This window comes from Suncus etruscus, chromosome 5 (genome assembly GCF_024139225.1).
Source record: "Suncus etruscus isolate mSunEtr1 chromosome 5, mSunEtr1.pri.cur, whole genome shotgun sequence".
NCBI classification, from domain to species: domain Eukaryota; kingdom Metazoa; phylum Chordata; class Mammalia; order Eulipotyphla; family Soricidae; genus Suncus; species Suncus etruscus.
In genome coordinates, this window is record NC_064852.1 from 105793005 (window position 1) to 105815405 (window position 22401).

Consider the following 22401-nt stretch of genomic DNA (forward strand, 5'->3'; position numbering starts at 1 on the left):
GATGGGGCTGCGGTGAGAAGAACACTGAAATTCTGAGCCCGGCAGTGCTCCATATAGTATTTTTTATTAGTGCAATATTTTTTGCGCTGGCTTGGAGGAATGAAAAATATAGTTTAAAAAAATAGTCTCCAACGAAGAGAAAAATCTAGGATTTTGATAGCCTGCATTCCAAAGTCTGAGGTTTGTGGACCAAGAAACGCAGAACTTTTTGGAATTCGACCTTCACCAGACTATACACACAGACCGAACCCGGAGCCCCGCCCACATGTTTATATTTCCTCTCTTGGCTCCGCCCTCAAGCCACGCGAGGGCTTTGGCCACGCCTCAAGGCGGAGCTTCGAGGCGGGACGAGTCCCTCTCCAGCCAATCACGTCTCAGCGCTAGTCCCGTCCTTAAGAAAGATGGCGGGGAAGGCATCGGCGAGGGCGAGCTGATCCCACACCCGAACCCGGGGCGGAGGACAGCGAGGGGCAGCGGCAGCGGCACGGCCTGCCCGACCATGGAAGAGGGCGGCGGCGGCGGCGCGGGCGGCGACGGCAGCAACGGCCACAGCGGCGGGGAGCAGCAAAGGGAGCTGGAGCGCATGGCCGAGGTGCTGGTCACCGGGGAGCAACTCCGGTGAGGCGAGGGGCGCTGCGGGGGCTCGCGGGGCCGCGGTCAGCCGAGTCCCGGCACTCGCGCCCTGGCCGGTGGCCGGTGGCTGCACCCGCGCGGGGCCCCGGGACGGCCGTGTAGCGCGCTGCAGGCTCCGGGACTGTTCCCGAGCGCGGCTGCAGCAGTCCAGCGCCCCGTCGACGCGCGCCCGTTCCCCGGGCACTGCCAGCCTCGCGAGCCGCGCGCCCTGAGGGGTCGGGGCACTGAGCATCGGGCCCGGGCGAGTCCCGCGGGGGGCTAGGAAGCCAGCCCCGCCGTAGTGGGGGCTGCTTCGATTTTGCAGATGACAGCGGTGAGGCTCGGCGTTTGGAAGCACTTCGCCGAGCCTCACCGCTGTCATCTGCAAAATCGGAGCAGCCCCCACTGCGACTCTCTGCAAGGGTCGTCCTGGGGTAGAGACCAAGCTATCAATCAGGTCCGAAATACGTCCCCTGGCCCTTGGTTGGCATGTCCCCTCCCTCAGAGATGGAGTACGCAAGGGGGCGTGGAGGCACCTCGTGCGGGTGCCCCGGGTGCTGGGCCGGCCGGCAACTCCGCGCTCACATTTGCGCCTGGCCCCTGGAACCAGCTGGCAAGAATCAGGACTGACAGGTCGCGCCGCTTGCAGGACTGTCGCCGGCTTCTCCCCTATACTTTCCTCCCTGGTCCCCGCTGCCCATGCCCCTTCCCGTTTTTTCATGCTTCTCCTTTGCAGATCGTGCCTATGGTCTGACCTGCATGTGGCCATGAACCCCTTTGCCAGCTCAGATCCCCGGCTGGCCTCAGAACATAAGTTGCACGCTGACTTCTCCCCCATCCCTGCCAGAAAGTCTTCTTTCCTTCACGTTATTGCCTGACTCCTCAAACTCATTTTGAGTTCTAAACTAAAATAGTCCGTGCTTTAGGACTCGAAAGAAAAGGGACTCATAAAGGTCTCTGCCAGTTTGCTTAGCTACGGGATGAAGAAGTGAATATTGGTAGTTAGAGCTGAGTTGAAGCCTGAAAAGGCAATTTCCCAATAGTGCTATTTTAATGTAGGAGGCCAGAAGAAAAGGAAACTTGTTGGTGTCTTCCTTTGCAAGGTGCATGCTCCTTCAAGATACAAACATGTAAACAAACATGCTCCTTTAAGCACCTTAGCACCCTCCCTACACTGCAGCGAGTTTGAGCGAAGTGCTTAGCATGTGTGTGAGAACATAAAGAGCTCTTTCTCAAGAGTTAGGCAGATGTGGTAATTTGCTCAGCCACGTTGAAGCTAGGAGTTGGCATTAAACTTATTTTGACTTTAAGCCAAACTAATCCCTGGTTTCCACACTTCTGTGAGATCATGACCATGGCCTTGAACTAAGTAAAAAAGGGATAGACATTGCTGAGAAGGTAGGTGAGCTGGTGCTTGGGACAGTCCGTGGTGTGTATGGTAGGTACCTTTGACTCTTAATCAAATGAATTTCCTTCTCTGAGCTGCTTTCTTACCTGTGAAATGCCAACAAGGATAAACCACTTCTTGGGTTATGAGAATTTGCCCCTGGGTTTCTTGTATTAATGAGCATTCAACGAATGGTTCCTGGAATTGGTTAGTGTTATTTGGATGCCATGTGTCACTACATGTGACTTCCAGCAGAGCAGGATCTGGCAGGAAGGGGCTGGGTGGAAGTTTAGAACACACCAGTATAAAAACAGGCTGCTCGGTTTTGATTCTTCCTGTCCATTTTTCAATTCTTTGACTTGGGCCAATTTACTTCAGTTATTTGTCTCCCAATGTTCATTTCTCTTGCAGCAGTTTTGAGACGATTAGATGTAACATTACATGTCAATGTTAGCTATTGAATTTTACTTGGGAAAATTGAAATCATTGCTTTTTAAATCTCTACTATTTTAGCACTGTGCCTAGCATATGATGATTTCTCATGCATTTGAATGAGTTGTATGTGTAATTAAATACACTACTGTCAGTAAAAAGTTGTATAATATTCAGAGAACAGAATTTAAGGCTGTCAGAGAAATATATTTTGTCTTGGATGCAACTTGCCTGGGTTTGATTCCCAGCACCCATATATGGCTTCCTGAGCTCATCAGTAGACCTCAGCACCCTTTGAGCATATCTGGGGGTGCCTCCCCCCAAAATCCTGCTGTTGGTCAACTGTATAAGATATACATTGAATAACAGACATACAGTTTTTCTTCTTTCTTTTCTAGCCTGACTTTTCCCCTTATCTCTTCATGCTTTTTCCTTTTCAGGAAAGATTTTATTTCCATGCCCAATTATTTTTGCATCTTTACTTAGTTTTTAGGCACCATGATTTTCAAGGGTTTTTTTTTTGGAGGAGGCACATCTAGTGGCATTCAGGGGTTACTCCTGGCTCTGAGCTCAGAAATCGCTCCTGTCTGGCTCGGGGGACCACATAGGATGCCAGGAATCGAACTCAGGTCCATCTAGGGTTGGTTGCATGCAAGGCAAATGCCCTACCACTGTCTATCACTCTGGGCCACACCCGGCAGTGCTCAGGAGTTACTCCTGGCTAACTGCTCAGAAATAGCTCCTGGCAGGCACAGGGGATCATATGGGACATCGGGATTCGAACCAACCACTTTAGGTCCTGGGTCGGCTGCTTGCAAGGCAAATGCTGCTGCTCTATCTCTCTGGCCCCAGGTCCCCGATTTTCAAAGTTGTTGTTGTTGTTTTAAATATGGTATGCTTCACAAATTTGTATGTCATCATTGCTCAGGGGCCATGCTAATCTTCTCTGTGTCGTTCTAATTTTAGTATATGTGCGCCGAAGCGAGCACGATTTTCACTTTTTTTTTTGTGTGTGTGGTTTTTGGGTCACACCCAGCAGTGCTCAGGGGTTACTCCTGGCTCCCTGCTCAGAAATTGCTCCTGGCAGGCAGGGGGACCATATGAGACGCCGGGATTCGAACCGATGACCTTCTGCATGAAAGGCAAACGCCTTACCTCCTTGCTATCTCTCCGGCCCCGATTTTCAAATTTTTTGTTGTTGTTGTTGTTGTTGTTATTGGGCCACACCCAGTGGTGCTCAGGGGTTACTCCAGGCTGTCTGCTCAGAAATAGCTCCTGGCAGGCACAGGGGACCATATGGGACACCGGGATTCGAACCAACCACCTTTGGTCCTGGATCGGCTGCTTGCAAGGCAAATGCCGCTGTGCTATCTCTCCGGGCCTGATTTTCAAATTTTTTAATAACAAAATTTGGAGCATTGATGATTCCAAATCCAAAGGCACCACCAATCTCAATATCCAGTGACCTAAGGCTCCCAATTTCTATAGATTTTATTTGTGTTTCTGTGTTCTAGTTTTTTTCCTGGCTCTGTGCTCAGGAATCAACCCTAGCAGGCTCAGGGGACCATATGGGTTGCCAGGGATTGGACCCAGGTCAGCCAAGACCTGGGTTGTACTATTGCTCCAGACCTAACTCTTACAGTTTTAATGTACAGTTACCTCAGCTTTAAACCAGCAAGTGTAGTTGGGCACTGCTTCATACCCTTATTATCGCTGTAATAAAAAAGATGATAAAGAATGTTGGTGGAGATTTGGGTATACTGGAACTCTCATGTACTGCTGGTGGAAAGTCACTTTGGACAGCAGTTTGGTATCTTTTCAAGACTAAACATATATTTACTGGGTAACTTAGCAATTTCATTCCTATATATATATCACATGTATGTATATATATTAAAGAGAAATGAAAACATATGTTCAGGACTGGAGATAGTTCAGTAGGCTGGACCATGCGCTTTGCATGTGGGAGGCCTGGGTTTAATTCCCAGTAATGCATGCAGTGCAACACCACTAGATGAGGCCCAAACTACATCCCTTAAACTCCAAAACTTATGTCCACATAAAAAATTACATACAGAGCCAGAGATATTACTCAGAGGTAGAACATTTGCCTTTCATTGGTAAGGTCTTGGGACTGCAAAACAAAAACAAAAACAAACCTGCAATTAAATGTTTCTGGTAGCTTAAAAATATATCCATTAGTGAATAAGCAAGTAGAAAATGTGGTATACCCAAGGCCAGAGAAATATTGAAGGAGTTAAGGCCAGAGAGTTGCACATAACCTACCCTGGTTCAATCTCTGAAACCACATTTTAGTCCCTTAGCAGCCTGCCAGGGGCGATTTCTGAGCGTAGAGCCAGGAGTAACCCTTAAGTGCTGCCAGATCTAAACAAAAAAACCAATAAAACAAACAAACAAACAAACAAAAAAGAAATCTTGTCTGGCTATATGAAAAATATTGATACCTGTGTCAGAAGTAAAATAACTCAGTGAAAAATGATCCCATACTAGATTATTCCAATGGATACCTAGAGCAGGCACAATTAGAGGTAGAAAGTGGGTGCCAGTGGTAATGGGAAGAAGAATGAGAATGTTTGTCAAAGGATACAGAGTTTCTGTTTAGGATATTAAGAATATTTTAAACAAGGGGCCAGAGAGATAGCACAGTGAGCAGTAGGACTTTTGCCTTGCAAGCAGCCGAACGGTGGTTCTAGTCCCGGGATCCCATATGGTTTCCCATGCCTGCCAGGAGCAATTTCTGTTTTGTTTTTTTTTTGGTCTTTTTTTGTTTTGTTTTTGTGGTTTTTGGGTCACACCCGGCAGTGCTCAGGGGTTATTCCTGGTTCCAGGCTCAGAAATTGCTCCTGGCAGGCACAGGGGACCATATGGGGCGCCAGGATTCAAACCGATGACCTCATGCATGAAAGGCAAATGCCTTACCTCCATGCTATCTCTCCGCGCCCCCCCCCTTTTTTTTTTTTGAATCACACCCGGCAACACTAAGGGGTTAGTTACTTCTGGCTCTGTGCTCAGAAATCGCTCCTGGCAAGCTCGGGGGACCATATGGGATGCCGGGATTTGAATCACTGTCCTTCTGCATGCAAGGCAAATGCCCTACCTCCATAATATCTCTCCAACCCCTTTGTTTTTGTTTTTGATTTTTTGTTTTTTTTTTTGGAAGGGAGCGATTTCTGAGCACAATGCCAGGAGTGACCCTGAGCATCACCAGGTGTGACCCCAAAAAACCCAATAAACCAAAACAACAACAACAAACATATTCTTTTTTTTTTTTTTTTCTGGTTTTTGGGCCACACCCGGCATTGCTCAGGGGTTACTCCTGGCTGTCTGCTCAGAAATAGCTCCTGGCAGGCACGGGGGACCATATGGGACACCGGGATTCGAACCAACCACCTTTGGTCCTGGATCGGCTGCTTGCAAGGCAAACACCGCTGTGCTATCTCTCCGGGCCCAACAAACATATTCTAAACAAGATTGTGCTGATAGTGTCATAACTCTGTGGATATTTTATTTTATATATTGTTTTAGTTTGGGGGTTATACCTGGCAGTGTGTAGGATCTACTCCTGACCCAGTGCTCAAGGGTTTCTCCTAATGGTGCTCAAGGGACCATATGTTCTGGTTCTTAAATCATCCTTCCAGCTCTGCAGATAGATTTTAAAGCATTGAGTTATATATGTTATATGCATTTTGTGGAGTTAAATTGCATCTCAACCGTATAACAAAAATGAATTTAGGTGACATATTAGAATGATAAAAGACAAAGTGCTAAAACTTATATAAAATCTTTGCTTTCTGTTTTGATTGGCCAAAAAATGCAACGATACTTATCATTAATTCAGTAACACATCATTACAGAACCATCAGGTGGGACTGATCTTTTATATTGATTTTTCTTTGTCATTTTGATTGAGGTAGCAGCATTTACAACAGTTATATATATATTTAGTTTTTGGGTCACACCCGGCATCGCTCAGGGGTTACTCCTGGTTCTATGCTCAGAAATCACCCCTGGCAGGCACGGGGGACCATATGGGATACTGAGATTTGAACTACCGTCCTTCTGCATGAAAGGCAAATGCCTTACCTCCATGCTATCTCTCCAGCCCCAACAGTTATATTTTTTATGTATACATCATTTCAACACCACACCCATCACCAGAGTACTTGCTTCTCTCTACCAATGTCCCAAAGGCCCCTCTCCAGCTGTCCTCCCTCCTAAGTAAGCTCAGTTTTCTAGAACAAATGTCCACCTCTGATGCCTTTGATCATTTATTGTTTCCATACAATGTTCTTTATATCCTACATATGAGAGAGTTGTATGTGGAGGTGGTGATACCTACACAATAGAGATTAATAAAACTAAACTGAAATTCCACAAAATTGTATGTAAATTATAATTTGATGCATATTTTTAGACCTGCATCTCTTTATTTTTACAGATGTATAAATTGAAAATCTAATAGTATTAATCATTCTATGCTCTTACATTTAAAAACTTACATGAAAAAAATAACTTCAACAGATATACAATTTAATGAGGGAGGAGGAGAAAAATTTAAAAATCTTAAAAAATTGTCCAGAGCAGGTACAGCAGGTAGAGTGTTTATTTTGCACATGGCTGACCCAGATTTGATCTCTGGCATCCCATATTGTCCCCCAAGCACTGCCAGGAATATTTTATTTTATTTTATTTTGGTTTTTGGGCTACACCCAGCAGCACTCTGGGGTTACTCCTGGTCCTGAGCTCAGAACTAGCCCTGGGCAGGCTCAGGGGACCATATGGGATGCTGGGGATCAAACCCAGGTCAGTCCCAGGTCGCCCGCGTGCAAGGCAAGCACCCTACCGCTGTGTCCCACAGGAGTATTTTCTGAGTGCAAAACCAGAAGTAACCCTGTGCATTGCTGTCTGTGACCCCCCCCCAAACAGAAAACAGCAAAATTTTAAAGGAAAATTTGAATAGTTATATCACTTTTATTCTAAAAGTGAAATATTGATTTTATAAGGCTTAAAAACCAACAGTGCAACAATATCTAAATAGACATAGAAAATGTAATATAAGTGAAACATTAGTTCCTTATTTAAAAAGTATTTAAAAACTTTAGTATAGGACTAAACAGATCACTCTTAATCTGGTATGCACAACCCTAAGCGCCAAAGTGAATGTCATATTCCATGCCAAAGTGCTGAGATTTGTCTTGTCTTTCAAAGAAGCTCACTTAAAGCTTGAAAAACTGGTTTCAAGGTTATGAATTTCCCCAAACTGTTGCCTGCCCTTGAAGGTTTGTATTGTTCTTTCAAACTGTGAATGATAATCTGGCTGGATGAGTTGTTCATTTGTAATGAGTTGGTGAGTTGTTCATTTCTTTGGGTGTTCTACTCCATCTAATTTTTCTCTTCTCGTGAATAGATTTCTTTGGGTAGACCTGCTGTGAATCTTACGGACCTTCCTTTTTCTTGATATTGCTGGTTTCATTACTCAGACTTTATCTTTGGCTTTTGTCATTCTGAGTACAGTGTGTCTTGGAGTTTGTATGTCTGAGTTTATTTTTTTGGGACCTTTGGATGCCTGCACTAATCAACTCTGGGCAAATTTTTTTTCTTTGGTTTTTGTGCCATATCCTCTATTGCTCAGGGATCACTTCCAGCTGGGTAAGGCAAATTCCTTGTCTTTCTGGCTCCCTTCTTTAGAAAATTCCTTTCTTTTGGTTTTTGGGCCATACCCGGTGCTACTCAAGGATTAGTCTTAACTCTATACTCAGGAATCACCCCGGGGTACCCCAGGGCTCAGAGACCTTTTGAGATGCAGGGGATGGAAAACAGGTCAGCTGCATGCAAAATAAGAACTTTGCTTACCTGCTGAACTATAGCTGGAGTCTCTAGAAAATTCTTATCTAATCCCCCTCCAAATGAATAAATTGCTTTATTTATTTATTTTTAATGGGAGGGGCAGGCACACCCAGCAGTGATTTGGACTTACTTCAGGCTCTATTCTCAGGGATCTCTTCTAGCAGTCTTAAGAGACCATATGAGATGCCAGGGATCAAAGCCTGATCAGACACATGCAAGGCAAGTACCCTACCCATTGAACCCAGCCCTATTTATTGCCTTAAAATTTTAGGCACTGTGATTTACAACATTGATAATGGCAGGATTTTATGCAGAAAGAGCTCAACATCAAACTCTCCAGCAGAGTTCTGCTTCTGCTTTCTTCTATCATGTCCCAGTGTCCATCACCCCACCCCCTTTCTTCCATTTCCCCTACAATAATATGCTTCCTCTTAAAAACCATTTCTCACTTTTGTTACTGTGAGAATTAGTTTTAGCTATGATTTTCTTTAACTAATGAATCTTCGTTAAATTCGTCTTCCTATTCTTCAGGGCCCCCAATGATCCTTTTATGTGGCTCTTAAATTTATCCCAGAATACTGGATGCTGTTAATTTCTTTTCAAAATTATTCCCATTATTTTTTTCCCTTAGAGGTTTCCTGTATCTCACCTTAAAGCTTACTTACCTTTTCTTCTTATGTTGGGATTCTGCTGCTCAGACCTTCTGTTGAATTTTTTTAAATCACCTATCTTATTCTTGTTTTTTTTTTTTTTTTGTTTGTTTTGTTTTTATGGTTTTTGGGTCACACCCGGCAGTGCTCAGGGGTTATCCCTGACTCCAGGCTCAGAAATTGCTCCTGGCAGGCACAGGGGACCATATGGGACACCGGGATTCGAACCGATGACCTCCTGCATGAAAGGCAAACGCCTTACTTCCATGCTATCTCTCCAGCCCCACCTACCTTATTCTTAATTTCTGCCACTTAGGGTCTTAATTTTCTCAATCCATTTTGTGACTTGATGACTACCTGTGCTATTTTCTTTTAAGCTCACTTAACATTCTTAACATAGTGTCACTAAAGGCAAGCTCAGTTTAAAGAGCTGGTTGCTACTGGCAAAGCCTTCTGTAATATTCTCTTTACTTATTGTGCTTGGTATAGTTGCTGTGCTGAGCGAAACTTTGCTGTTAGCCCCATTGGAAGGGATTAAACTGTGTGTTGCTCTTTTCTTTCCTTGTTGGAAGCATAAGTATGTGCAGTGTGAGATGTGATGATTCAGGATACAAGCAGCTGCTTGAAGTAACGAACAGAGGGTCTGAGATGTGGAGGTTGGTCTGCTAAGATGGCAGAGGTCAGGTATGGAGGCTGTCTGGACTTAACTGGAAGGGAAGGAAATCTACTTTAGGTTCCAAAAGGACCTTGGGGATGTCAGTTGGGAAGTTAACCTCACGGAAGGTTGAATGACCAAGAAAAGGGTCTGAGTTGTGGACCTGGATCTATGTTGATAATACTATTTTTCTTGGTACAAGGAAAACAAAGGAAAGTAATCAAAAACTGCTCAATTTGAGGAATGGATTTTGGGTTTCAAGAGAATTGACCATAAATAATATAGGTTTCTCTTATTTTCCAATATTACAATATTCCGAATTTGGTAGATTTTTGGTTGTTTAACATTACAGTATGGTAGGTGGCGTGATTCAGAAAGTGCTATTCTCATTAATTTATGTGAAAATTCCTAGTCCTGTTAAAGAAACTGTATGAAGGATATACTTACTTTGTCCTCATTTTACAGATGATAAAACTGAGCAACACAGTATTTAAACTTATTCTTCATGTCACAGCCAGATCAGAGTCCTTGTTTATTTTGTATTTTTTTGGTTTTTGGGTATGCTTAGTGACACTCAGGGGCTACCCATGGCTCTGTGCTCAGAAATTACTCCTAGCAGGTAGTGGGGGGTACCATCTGGAAAGCAAAGGATTGAACCTGGTCAGCCATGTGCAAGGCAAATATCTTCCCCACTGTACTATCTCTGCAGCCCCTGAGTCATTTTCTTTGTTTGTTCTTGTTTTTGGGTCACCCCGGCAGCACTCAGGGGTTACTCCTGGCTCTATGCTCAGAAATCACTCCTGGCAGGCTTGGGGACCATATTATGGGATGCTGGGATTCAAACCACTGTCCTTCTATATGCAAGGCAAACACCCTACCTTCATACTATCTCTCTGGCCCATGAGTCCTTATTTTTAAACAGGATGTTAAACTGAAATTTAATGGTGAACTTAGTAGAGAGTTAAAGGGTTAAAAGATAAAATAATAGAGGGAAGCAGATGGGGATATAGCTCAGTGGATAATGCATATGTCTGGTATGTTTGAAGCCTTGGTTCCATCCTGGTACCACAGAGTAAATAATGAAATAAAAGAGGGAAACTGTAGAACAGAATCATGTATATACATATATCACATTCTAAGATGACAACATTTGCAACCCATAAAGTAATGTCTTTGTTTTGTGTGTGTGTGTGTGTGTGTGTTTTGGGGGGGGGTCACACCCGGCAGTGTTCAGGGGTAATTTCTGGCTCCAGGCTCAGAAATTGCTCCTGGCAGGCATGGGGAATAATATGGGACACCGGAATTCGAACCGATGACCTCCTGCATGAAAGGCAAACGCCTTACCTCCATGCTGTCTCTCCGGCCCCGAAATGTCTTTGTTTTTTATTTCCACCCTGTTGGTGAAATTCTAGCTCATTCCTGGAAGTGTTTATATTTTGACAAGATAGGTTGGTACCTTTCTTCACCATTAAACAGGGTTTTCATTACCATTTGGTTTTGAAAAATTCATTTGAACTGTACTCACTGTAAATTTGCAATCATTTTAATGGAAAGATAAATTGCAGTTCCGTATTTTGCCATCTGTGTGGAGATGGCACTGGTTGGGAGGAGAATTAAGAACACAATGAAGTTTGCTTAATTAAGAGAACACATTTCCAGCATTTCAGTTATGCTCATCCACCTCGACTAAATTGCTGCTAATGACAGGAATCCTATCCAATCACTACAGTGGCTCCCTAAAGGCAATAAATGTGAGTTAATTTGTTGGGGACTGTATAGAGATGTTTCAAACTGTTTGATGGATTGACCTTTTGCTCTAACAGACTTTTGCTTTTTCAGGATCTTGGGGCCTTGATATTGCCTTTTCATAGTGCATTTTGTTTTGTTTTATTTTGGGGGTTGTGGGGCTATACCTTGCAGTGCTCTGCACTCAGAAATCACTCCTGGGAGGCTTGGGGGACCATATGGGATGCTGGGGATCAAACCCAGGTCTGTCCTAGGTCAGCCGCATGAAAGGCAAACTCCCTACCACTGTGCTATCACTCCAACTCCTTAGTGGCATGTTTAAAAAATATTAAGTTAAAAAATGGACCTGTCAAATAAAAATAAAGATAAATCTCTATTTATTTTTTTTATTATTTATTTATTTTTTTTGGTTTTTGGGCCACACTCGTTTGATGCTCAGGGGTTACTCCTGGCTATGCGCTCAGAAGTCGCTCCTGGCTTGGGGGGACCATATGGGACGCCGGGGGATCGAACCACGGTCCGTCCTACGCTAGCACTTGCAAGGCAGACACCTTACCTGTAGCGCCACCTTTCCGGCCCCAAGATAAATCTCTAAATAATAACCACAAGCATGAAAAAGAAAGAGAAAAGGGAAGAAAAAAGAGAAGGAAAATAAAGTAAAAAACTAACAAATCAAAACAAAACAAGAAAAAGTATGGGTGCTGGAGTGGTAGGGTTTGGCGTTCCCCCCACTTTTTTTTTTTTTTTTTTTTTTTTGCATAGGCACAGTAAGCATTGGGGAAGAAAGGGAATTCCCGTGGCCTAAGAGATTCAGGGTTTCTCCATCCTTGAAGCATACCATCATGGGATCAACCCCTGGCTCCATATATACTCGTTACCCCATCCCAAAGGCTTTTTTTGTGATGCCAGGAAAGTTTCCTCTCAGTTGTGTGTGAGAAAATCAAGCCACTGTAGCTAGAGATCTTGGTATTTGCGCAGGTTATAGGTCAGGGTCTAGGATAGAGTCTCTAGGTTCTAGAGGTTCCTATCCATTGTTGTTGTGGTGTTCAGTCTTCTGTAACACTTGCTCCCTGTTTTTGTTCAGTCCCTAAGCCGAAGCCTAGGATATTATGGATTCAAAGGTTCTGCTCAGTCTCTGTTGTCCAAGTTGGACCTCTGCAATAAGACATCTTGTTGTTGTTTTTTTATGTGTCCTGGACTACAGCCTAGGGTAGGATTTTCCTTATTAGTCCCAAGGTAGGCTCTGCTCAGTCACTGTTGTCAAAGTCAGTTTTCTGTTGTTGGTGCTCTTATTTTTCACAGTTCAAAGGACGATAGCTCTTCTGATTTCCATTTAGTGTTAGGTGATGTGATAGGACAGCCTGATCTTAGGTCAAGTTTTTCTTTCCTCGTTGTCATATCAAAACTGGCACAAGTTGGTGCCAGAGTAGTGTTATAAATCTCCCAATGGAGCTTAGTTCCTGGTGGTGTTGCCCGGAGCTGTATCATTTCTACCTCGGGGATCTGGGGTTTCAGATTGGACTAACACTTTCTTTTTTTTCTCTCTTCTTTCTTTTTTTGGTAGTTGTCACCAAATTTTTTTTCTCCCCTTTTTCTTATCCTTTTTATCTCCAATGATGGTGGAATGGATGCTCAATCTACAACAAGCTTTAAAGTGGAGACCAGTTGCACTAGCATACTGGGGGGTAGAGGAGGGAGATATGGGATGCATACTGGGAACAGGGGCGGAGGGAGGGCAGCACTGGTGGTGAGAATGTCCCTCATTCATTGTCACTATGTACCACATAAATGATGCAGTGAAAGATTTGTAATGCACTTTGGTCACAATAAAAATTACTAAAACAAAAACAAAAACAGTCCAAAGGAAACAAAAAAGATACTACATACTATGAAAACTGGTAAAATAATTAGGAGTATACAGTTGAGAAATGCTTTCCTTTTTAATGCTAATATAGCATAATTATACAATCACAATTTTATCTCCATATAAAATTATTCATCTTTAAAAAAATAAAATAAAAAATATTAAGTTGCTTTCCTGAATTTGCTTCCTAAATATTAATGTAGTATGTATATAACATGTAAAAATATCGGTTGGAGTGATAGTAAATCAGGTATTGCATTTGGCTTGCAGTTAGCTAACGGAGTTTAGTTTTCAGCTCCCCAGGTGGTCTCCAAGCCTCACCAGGAGTGATCGCTGAGTGAAGAACTATTAATAAGCCCTGAACACCGCAGGGTGTGGTCCATTGTACCAAAAATCTTTCTACAATAAAGTAAATATTTTTATTTTTATTTATAAAGTAGAGAGAAAACTGAGGAAGTACAGAATAACAAAAGAAGGAATATTTTCATTGAAATTTGAACCTCAAGAAACTGAGATTGGCATAAAGGATATCATAAGGGGTCACCCCTACTGCCTTTAAAATCCAAGATTGGAATGGGAGTGATAGAATGGGCATTTGTGGCCAACCTGGGATGGACCGGATTCTATCCCTGGCATCCCATATGGTCCCCCGAGCCTGCCAGAAGCTATTTCAGAGCACAGAGCCAGGAATAACACCTGAGCACCTCCGGGTGTGGCCCCCTCAATATATATTTGAGCTCATTAGATCCTGTCATAAGAGAATGGCAGGAAAGCTACTACCTTTCTCTAGTTACTAGGGTAATCTTGGATCTACACAGAGGAATGCACTTTTTCCTTCTAAACATTCAGAGACCAAATCTGGAATCAGGATATTATTTCCTTTCATATACAAAGTCGAGAGAGAAGGGAGCTTTTAGAAAATGGAGAATGGGGCACATATCCAGAGGGCTCTGTTCTGTGTTGGGGGTGGTGATGCTGGAGGAAAGATGTTTGTGCTCCCTCACCCCTATTGATACCTTGTGGTGATGCTTTAGGGACCATGCAGTGCTAGGGACCAGAGATCTAACCAGGAACTCCCACTACAACTTTTTCTCATTTCTCTAGCTCTTGGCTTGCCTTTAATTAATAGAATTTTTGTTTTATTTTGTTATGTTTTGGATCTCTGTTCTATTATTTGGTCACACTCAGTGGTGCTAAAGGAACTGGCTCATGTTTGGGGATCACTCTGGCAGCACTCAGAGGGACATGTGGAAGAGCAAACCTGATCTTCTCACATGCAGAGCATGTGCTCAACCCTTTGAGCTATGCCCCCAGCTGATTTTTTGTTTTGTGGCCATGCCAGGAATGCAATTCAAGTCTTATACATGCATGCATGGTACACATGCTCTCATCAAGCCACACAACCATGCTGAATCAAAGACCTTTTTGTTTGTTTTGTTTTATTTTTCATTTCATGTGCCGCCTTCACCCAAGCTCATCAGTACTTGGGGGACCATACATGCAGGAGACTGAACCCAATGCAAAGCATGCACTCAGCCCTTTGAACCCTCTTTCCAATCTCTGAGTCCTTTAAATATAAACATCCTGGGCCAAGAGTCAGCAGTAGGGCATTTGTCTTGCACGAGAACGACCCAGGATGGACCCAGGTTCTATCCCTGGCATACCATATGGTTTCCTGAGCCTGCCAGGAGCAACTTCTGAGTGCAGAGCCAGAAATAACCCCTGACCACCCCTAAGTGTGGCCCAAAAACCAAAATAAATAAATATAAAGATCCTTTTCATTTGAATGTGTATTTTTGTACTTCACAAATTGAATGTGAAGGCAGTGAGCACATACCAAACACTTCCTAGGATCTAAGTATGTTAAGGTGAGAAATTCTCACCTGGAGCGAGAGCTTAAAAAAGTACTTTTTTCGGCTTTCTGCGGCCGTACAGCCCAGAGATCCTGGCTCGCCGAGGACATCAGCTTATCCTTCCCTGAAGATTCCCCCACACCCCAATAAAATAAAATGCTTTGATCTAAAAAAAAAAAGTACTTTTTTCAGGGGCTGGAGAGATAATATGGAGGGTAGGACAGTTTTTTTTGTTTTGTTTTGTTTTATTATTATTAGTTTTTTGCATACAACTGACCTCGGTTCTATCCCTGGCACTCCATATGGTCCCCTGAGCATCTCTTATGGTTCCCCAAGAACTACTAGGTTTATCCCAGAGCAAAGAGCCAGGAGTAAGCCAGATATGGCTCCAAAACAATAATAAAAATGATTTTTCATTTGCAAGAACTATCATGCAATTGGAACACTCTTAATAAATCTTTAGTAAATGTTTGAAGGATTATTTTATAACTTTATACTTTTATTCTTCTCTTTGTTTGTTTTTGGGCCACACCCAATGGCTGCACTCAGGAGTTACTCCTGGGTCTGCGCTCAGAAATTGTTCCTGGCTCTGTGTTCCAAAAAAAAAAAAAAAAAAAAAACTGTCTTAAAAAACTACTAAGGAGGGGCCAGAGAGATAGCCTGGAGGTAAGTTATCTGCCTTCCATGCAGAAGGACAGGGAATCCCTGCATCCCATATGGTCCCCTGTGCCTGCCAGGGGCGATTTCTGAGTGTAGAGCCAGAAGTAACCCCTGAGCGCTGCTGGGTGTGACCCCAAAACCAAAAAAATCAAAAACAAAAAACAAAAAACAAAAAAAAAAAACAAAAAACAAAAAAACAAAAAAAAAACCCACTAAGGAGAGATAGCACAGTGGTAGGGTGTTTCATTTAGATAATAAATAAAAGGGGGATCATATGGGCTGCCAGAATTTGAACCACTGTCCTTCTGCATGCAAGGCAAATGCCCTACCTCCACACTATCTCTCCGGTCCCTATACTTTTATTCTTTAGTAAATCTTTTTGTTTTTATATAGTGTTAGTTTATAAATAATATATTTGTGATTACTACTCTGAAAGGCCATGCTCACAATTTAATTATGGTTTCTTTTGACTTTGGACTTCAGGAACCTGAAGATAAGTTAAATGCCCTGGGGCGGGGGAGGTATGTATAGGGGAGAGGAAGCTTAGAGAATATCGGGTGAAGGAAATAGGTTTTCCAGTTATTTCTGGTATTTCTTAGGATGGAAATTCATTTCCTTTTTTTTTTTTTTTTTTTTTGGTTTTTGGGCCACACCCATTCGACGCTCAGGGATTACTCCTGGCTAAGGGCTCAGAAATTGCCCCAGCTTGGTGGGACCATATGGGACACCGGGGGATCGAACCTTGGTCCATCCTCTGCTAGCGCTTGCAAGGCAGACACCTTACCTCTAGCGCCACCTTCCTGGCCCCAATTCATTTCCTTTTATAGATGCTGTGAAGTTGTGAGTTTTAGTGATTAGAAAAATACACACAATCAATCTTTCTTCCTAGCAAGTTTCACGTTCCCTTTATTAGCAACTGAGGAAAGAGACGACTTCCAGATCTGAGATCCTGTTCAGGTATTTAATATTCTTAACCTGACTTGGAATCTATGTTAGGAACTCTTGCCATGGATTATTAGATACTTGCAGGGCAAGAGTAGTGAGGGGAGGGAGAGGGTGGGTGGACAGAAGACTTAAGGTGCCAACTGCAGGTTTGCCAGCAGCTGTTCCCTTTACAGAGAGGCAGGAGCTGGTGGTTGACTTCGATAGTTGGATCTTGGAAGAGTTTTATATATTAAAAAAAAAAAATACTGGGGCCCGGAGAGATAGCACAGCGGCATTTGCCTTGCAAAGCAGCCTTTCCAGGACCAAAGGTCGTTGGTTCAAATCCTGGTGTCCCATGTGGTCCCCCGTGCCTGCCAGGAGCTATTTCTGAGCAGACAGCCTAGAGTAACCCCTGAGCACCACCGGGTGTGGCCCAAAAAACCAAAAAAAAAAAAAAAAATACTGTATATACATATAAATAAAGTACTGACTTACTCATGGCTGCCCAATCACTTCTTTAGAGCTTTTAAAGTTTCTAAAAATTGCATGGGAGTGGAGAGCTGGAGAGAAATGACATGCCCACGGGCATAGGATAACATTCTTTTATATCCTATTTTCAGATAACAGCTGTTGCTAAGCATAAAGGGACAACTAATCAGAGCACAAGGCTGGGAAAGCCCAGGACAGCTGCAGATGAGGAGGGAGTTAGCAGATTCCTCAGAGATTCAAGCTTTCTGTTCCTCACCCTCTGCCCCTCTGCTTGTGATTCTGTTTTTGTTGATGTTGGTGATTTTTACTTATTGTTTTATTCTTGTTGACACTGTTTCCCTGCAGTGTCTGAGCCCAAGATACTTTTATCCTGCAGATTTCTAATACTGATATAAATATCTCTTTATTGAGGTTAGCACCCACTTAAGCCTAGTCTCTTTAGATCATCTAGTTTTGTGAGGCTACCCTTTGGGTTGTAAATCTAATATAACCGAGAAAATTGCATTTTGCTCTTGCTTTGTGACCCATTGGATGGAATTCAGAAGAACCAATCCTAACACAGAATGCTAAAAAGTTATTTTGATTTCCACAGTAGATGTTAGAAATCAATGAGTTTTTTGGTGAATCTCCTCTTATTAGGAGACAATATTATTTTTCTAGCTAAGAAAATTTCATTGACAGAAAACTGAGAGCTGCTTCTAACATGATACAAATAATATAGTTAACAATTTGAATCAATTGTCTTTTCATTTAGATAATATTTAATAATCTAATTACACTTGCTTGTAGATGACCTGTTGTAGATTGTTTTCTTTTGTATTTTATTTTATTTGGGTGGGAGATAGAAAAGGCTGGCAGTACTCAGGAGACCAAACTGCAGGAAATTGAATCACGATGTGTTTCAGCCCTTTGAACCATTTCATTGGCCCTCATTTTCGGTATTTTAAAAACTGTCTTTAAAAAAACCACTAAGGAGGGGCTGGAGAGATAGTCTGGAGGTAAGGCGTCTGCCTTCCATGCAGAAGGACAGTGAATCCGGCATCCCATATGGTCCCCTGTGCCTGCCAGGAGCGATTTCTGAGCGTAGAGCCAGGAGTAACCCCTGAGCGCTGCTGGGTGTGACCCCAAAACCAAAACCAAAAAAACAAACAAACAAACAAACAAAAACAAAAAAAAGAAACCCATTAAGGAGAGATAGCACAGCAGTAGGGTGTTTGCCTTGGATGCAGCCGATCCAGGACCATATGGTTCCCCAGCCCTGTCAGGAGTGATTTCTGAGTGCAGAGCCAGAGCCAGAGCCAGGAAAGCCAAAAACCAAAAATCCAACCCCCCCCCCCAAAAAAAAACCCACTAACTTTCTTGATAGCAGACTCTGCCAATTACATGTATTTTTTTTATTACATGTATTTTTGTCATGTTTTTTTTCCCTTAGGATTAGACTCCTCAGGGCATTTGTATTCAATACAAGATATGACTGGTCATGTTTTAGTAATTTATAAAATTTGGGAATACCTCTGTTTTGAGAGAAAAAAAACTAAGTGGGCAGTGTAGAGATACCTAATAATGTGCTAATCTCAGAATAATTAATACATGAAAACAAAGATATGAAGAAAGGATCACTTTTTTTTTTTTTTTTGGGTCACACCTGGCAGCGCTCAGGGGTTACTCCTGGCTCTATGCGCAGAAATCGCCCCTGGCAGGCACAGGGGACCATATGGGATGCCGGGATTCGAACCACCATCCTTCTGCATGAAAGGCAAATGCCTTACCTCATGCTATCTCTCTGGCCCCAAGGATCACTTTTCTACCTTAAAGAAGGATTTTACATATTTCCACTGAGAATCCTGGATTAGTTTGCTACTTAAAGTACAATTTCTATATCCAAATAAGTTGATTTATCTTTTTTTTTTTTTTTTTTTGGGCCACACCCGTTTGACGCTCAGGGGTTACTCCTGGCTATGCGCTCAGAAATCGCCCCTGGCTTGGGGGGACCATATGGGACGCCGGGGGATCGAACCGCGGTCCTTTCCTTGGCTAGCGCTTGCAAGGCAGACACCTTACCTCTAGCGCCACCTTCCCGGCCCAAGTTGATTTATCTTGATAAAGCATGAGTAACTTGGATTGTAGAAATATTGTTTTGCTCCCAGGGTGAGCTTGAGCCCTCTTTTCTTTTTTTCTTTTTTCTTTTTTTTTTTTTTTTTGATGATACATTAATGGATGTTTATTTTTCTTTTTTTTCTTTTTAAATATGGCTTGTATACTCTTTTTTATTTTTTTATTTTTGGGCCACACCTGGTGGCACTCAGGGGTTACTCCTGGTTCTGTGTTCAGAAATTGCTCCTGGCAGGCTTGGGGACTGTATGGGATGCTGGGGATTGAACCCTGGGATGTCAGGAATCAAACCCGGGTCTGACCTGGGTTTGACCCTACTGCTGTGCTACCTCTCTAGCCACCTTGAGCCTTGTTTCCACTGATTTTTGTTGTTATTGTTTTGGGAGCACACTTAGTGATGGTCAGTGGCTACTCTGCCAAACTTCATGCTTGAAAGTTGCTGCTGGCAGTGCTCCTGGGACCATATGGTGGTAGAAATTAAACCTGGGCTTCTCAAATGCAAAGCATTTGCCCCAGTTTGTTGAGCTCTTTCCAATCCATTGCTAGTTTTGTTTTTAAAAGTTTTTGTTCAATAAAAGAAGTCTAATTTTTTCTTTAATGTATTTAATGTTTCTGTAGATGAAAGTGATTTTCAGAGGATATATTCACTACAAAGAGCAGGGTCTATCCTCCATGGTAACATATAACTGTGTTTTTACACTGATGTTAATTAATCCCTTATTCAACATTATTTAAGATATCACAAGGTTCATAGACTCAAACCTTACCAAAGATTCCATTTATGCACTATTTTCTTTATAAAGAAGGACAACAAAAAATAGTTTAGAGATAAGGTTGTAAAGTAGTGATTTAATGCATAGTCATTTCCTGTCACATTTGTTGGAATTTGTTCCATTAATGACTGGTTCATAGAATCTGGAAGTCAAACATAGCTGTGGCCATAAACTAAGTTTTAGGAGAAATATAAATAGACCTTAACTGTCATGATAAAGATAAGTTGTGCTGCTGCTGAATTTACAGGAGCCTGAGACTACCATCATAGATTTTTTTTATTAATAATATCTTTATTTAAGCACGATGGTCACAAACATTTTCGTCATTGGCTTTAACCATAAAATGCACACCCTCCTTCACCAGTGCAACTTTCTCACCAACATTGTCCCCCAATTCCCTACCCCCCATCATAGATTTAAGGGCATCCAAATAGAAAGAGCATGAATGAACTGGAGCCTCTTTCTTTTCCCTTTTTAGTATCTTGGGTCACACCCAGAAAGTCTCAGGGTTTTCTCTTGGCTCTTTCCTCGAGGATCACTTCTGTTTTAGTTTTTGTTTTTTATTTTGGGTCACACCTGGCAGCGCTCAAGGGTTACTCCTGGCTCTATGCTCAGAAATTGCCCCTGGCAGGCACAGGGGACCATATGGGATGCCGGGATTCGAACCACCATCCTTCTGCATGAAAGGCAAATGCCTTACCTCCATGCTATCTCTCCGGTCCCCGAGGATCACTTCTAGAGGTACCTCTGTGGACCTATGAGAGAATCAGAACAGTGCTGGCTATGTAGAAGGCCTGTGATTTTATACACTGTACTAGCTCACTGGTCCCTGTTCTAGATAGAACCTTACTTCACAACACTTTATTATGAACATTTTTGAAGATATAGAGAGTTTACATTTATAGTAAATATATTATATTATACGATATTCTTCTACTTCTATGTAGCCATCAATTCATTATCTTTTTTACATTTGGTAGTAAGCCAAAGACATTATTATATACTACCCCTAAAGCCTTTAATCTGAAAGGTAATAACAAGTTTTAATTATTATTGTTATTATTATTTCTATTATTATTGTTTTGAGGCCAAATCCATCAGTGCCCAGAGCTTACTCCTGGTTCTACCCTCAGGAATTATTCCTGGAAGGCTTGGGACCATATGAGATGCCAGGGATATAACCCAGGATGACCGTGTATAAGGCAAATTACTTAATGTTACTGTAATATTTATTTTTTTTTTGGTGATTTTTGAGTCATACCTGGCAGTGCTCAGGAATTACTCTTGGCTCCATGCTCAGAAATTGCTCCTGGCAGGCACAGGGGACCTTATGGGATGCCGGGATTTGAACTGATGACCTTCTGCATGCAAACGCCTTACCTCCATGCTATTTCTTCGGCCTCAGTATTCATTATTTTTTAATCCACATTTATTTTTATATATTTTTTTTTTTTTTTTTTTTTGGGCCACACCCGGCGGTGCTCAGGGGTCACTCCTGGCTGTCTGCTCAGAAATAGCTCCTGGCCGGCACGGGGGACCATATGGGACACCGGGATTCGAACCAACCACCTTTGGTTCTGGATCGGCAGCTTGCAAGACAAACGCCACTGTGCTATCTCTCCGGGCCCTTATTTTTATATTTTTAAATTTTTATTTTGTTGAGTCCAATGTGATCCACAAAGTCCTTCATAGTTGAATTTCAGATATACAGTGAATCAGGCCATTCACATCACCAGTGTCGACCTACCTCCACCAATGATCCCAGAGTGTATTCTATTCCCATCACCCTCTGCCCCCTGTTCTGCCAGTATAACAGGCCCATTTAAGGTTAGATTGTTAAATTTTAGGTGTCTTGATTCTATTGTCATTGACTTTGACTTGGATATGATATTCTTTTTTTTTTTTTTTTGGTCACACCCGGCGGCGCTCTGGTGCCTGCACATTACCCTGAAACCTTTTTTTTTTTTTTTTTTTTTTTTGGTGGGGGGCGGGGCACATCCAGTGATGCTCAGGGGTTACTCCTGGCTCTGCACTCAGAAATCAGTCCTGGCTTGGGGACCGTATGGGACACCAGGGGATTGAACCGAGGTTCGTCCTAAGTCAGCCGCATCTAAGGCAAACACCCTACTGCTGCACCACCTCTCCGGCCCCCCTGAAGCTTTATTTTACAAGAATTTCTTTAAAATAACTTATTTTTGTAGGTGCTATTTCTTTTGCAGCTCATTTATTGAACATCAACTCTGTCAGGCACTACAGTACTGTAAAAGATAAGTATTGTAAAGAAATAAGAGGAGCTCTTGGGATTGTTTGCTTGGTTTTGGTTTGGGGTAATTCCTGGTATTATAGAGGAGACCCTGACCTTCTGTGAAAAACATG

The 22401-nt window shown here is 42.6% G+C and overlaps 1 protein-coding gene and 1 non-coding gene across 2 annotated transcripts in view; one reads left to right on the forward strand and one right to left on the reverse strand.

Annotated features, from left to right (window-relative positions):
- Window positions 1-374: 374 nt before the first annotated feature.
- The window catches only part of DEPTOR (DEP domain containing MTOR interacting protein), a 190501-nt gene continuing 168474 nt past the window's right edge, over window positions 375-22401 (forward strand). Inside the window, exon 1 of the mRNA XM_049773454.1 lies at window positions 375-618. Coding sequence (XP_049629411.1) covers window positions 500-618 — 119 coding nt within the window. The 5' untranslated portion in view covers window positions 375-499. The remainder of the gene's footprint in view (window positions 619-22401) is intronic.
- Window positions 3315-3420, reverse strand: LOC126010678 (U6 spliceosomal RNA). The gene has a single exon (XR_007496694.1). It is a non-coding gene; the product is annotated as a U6 spliceosomal RNA (small nuclear RNA).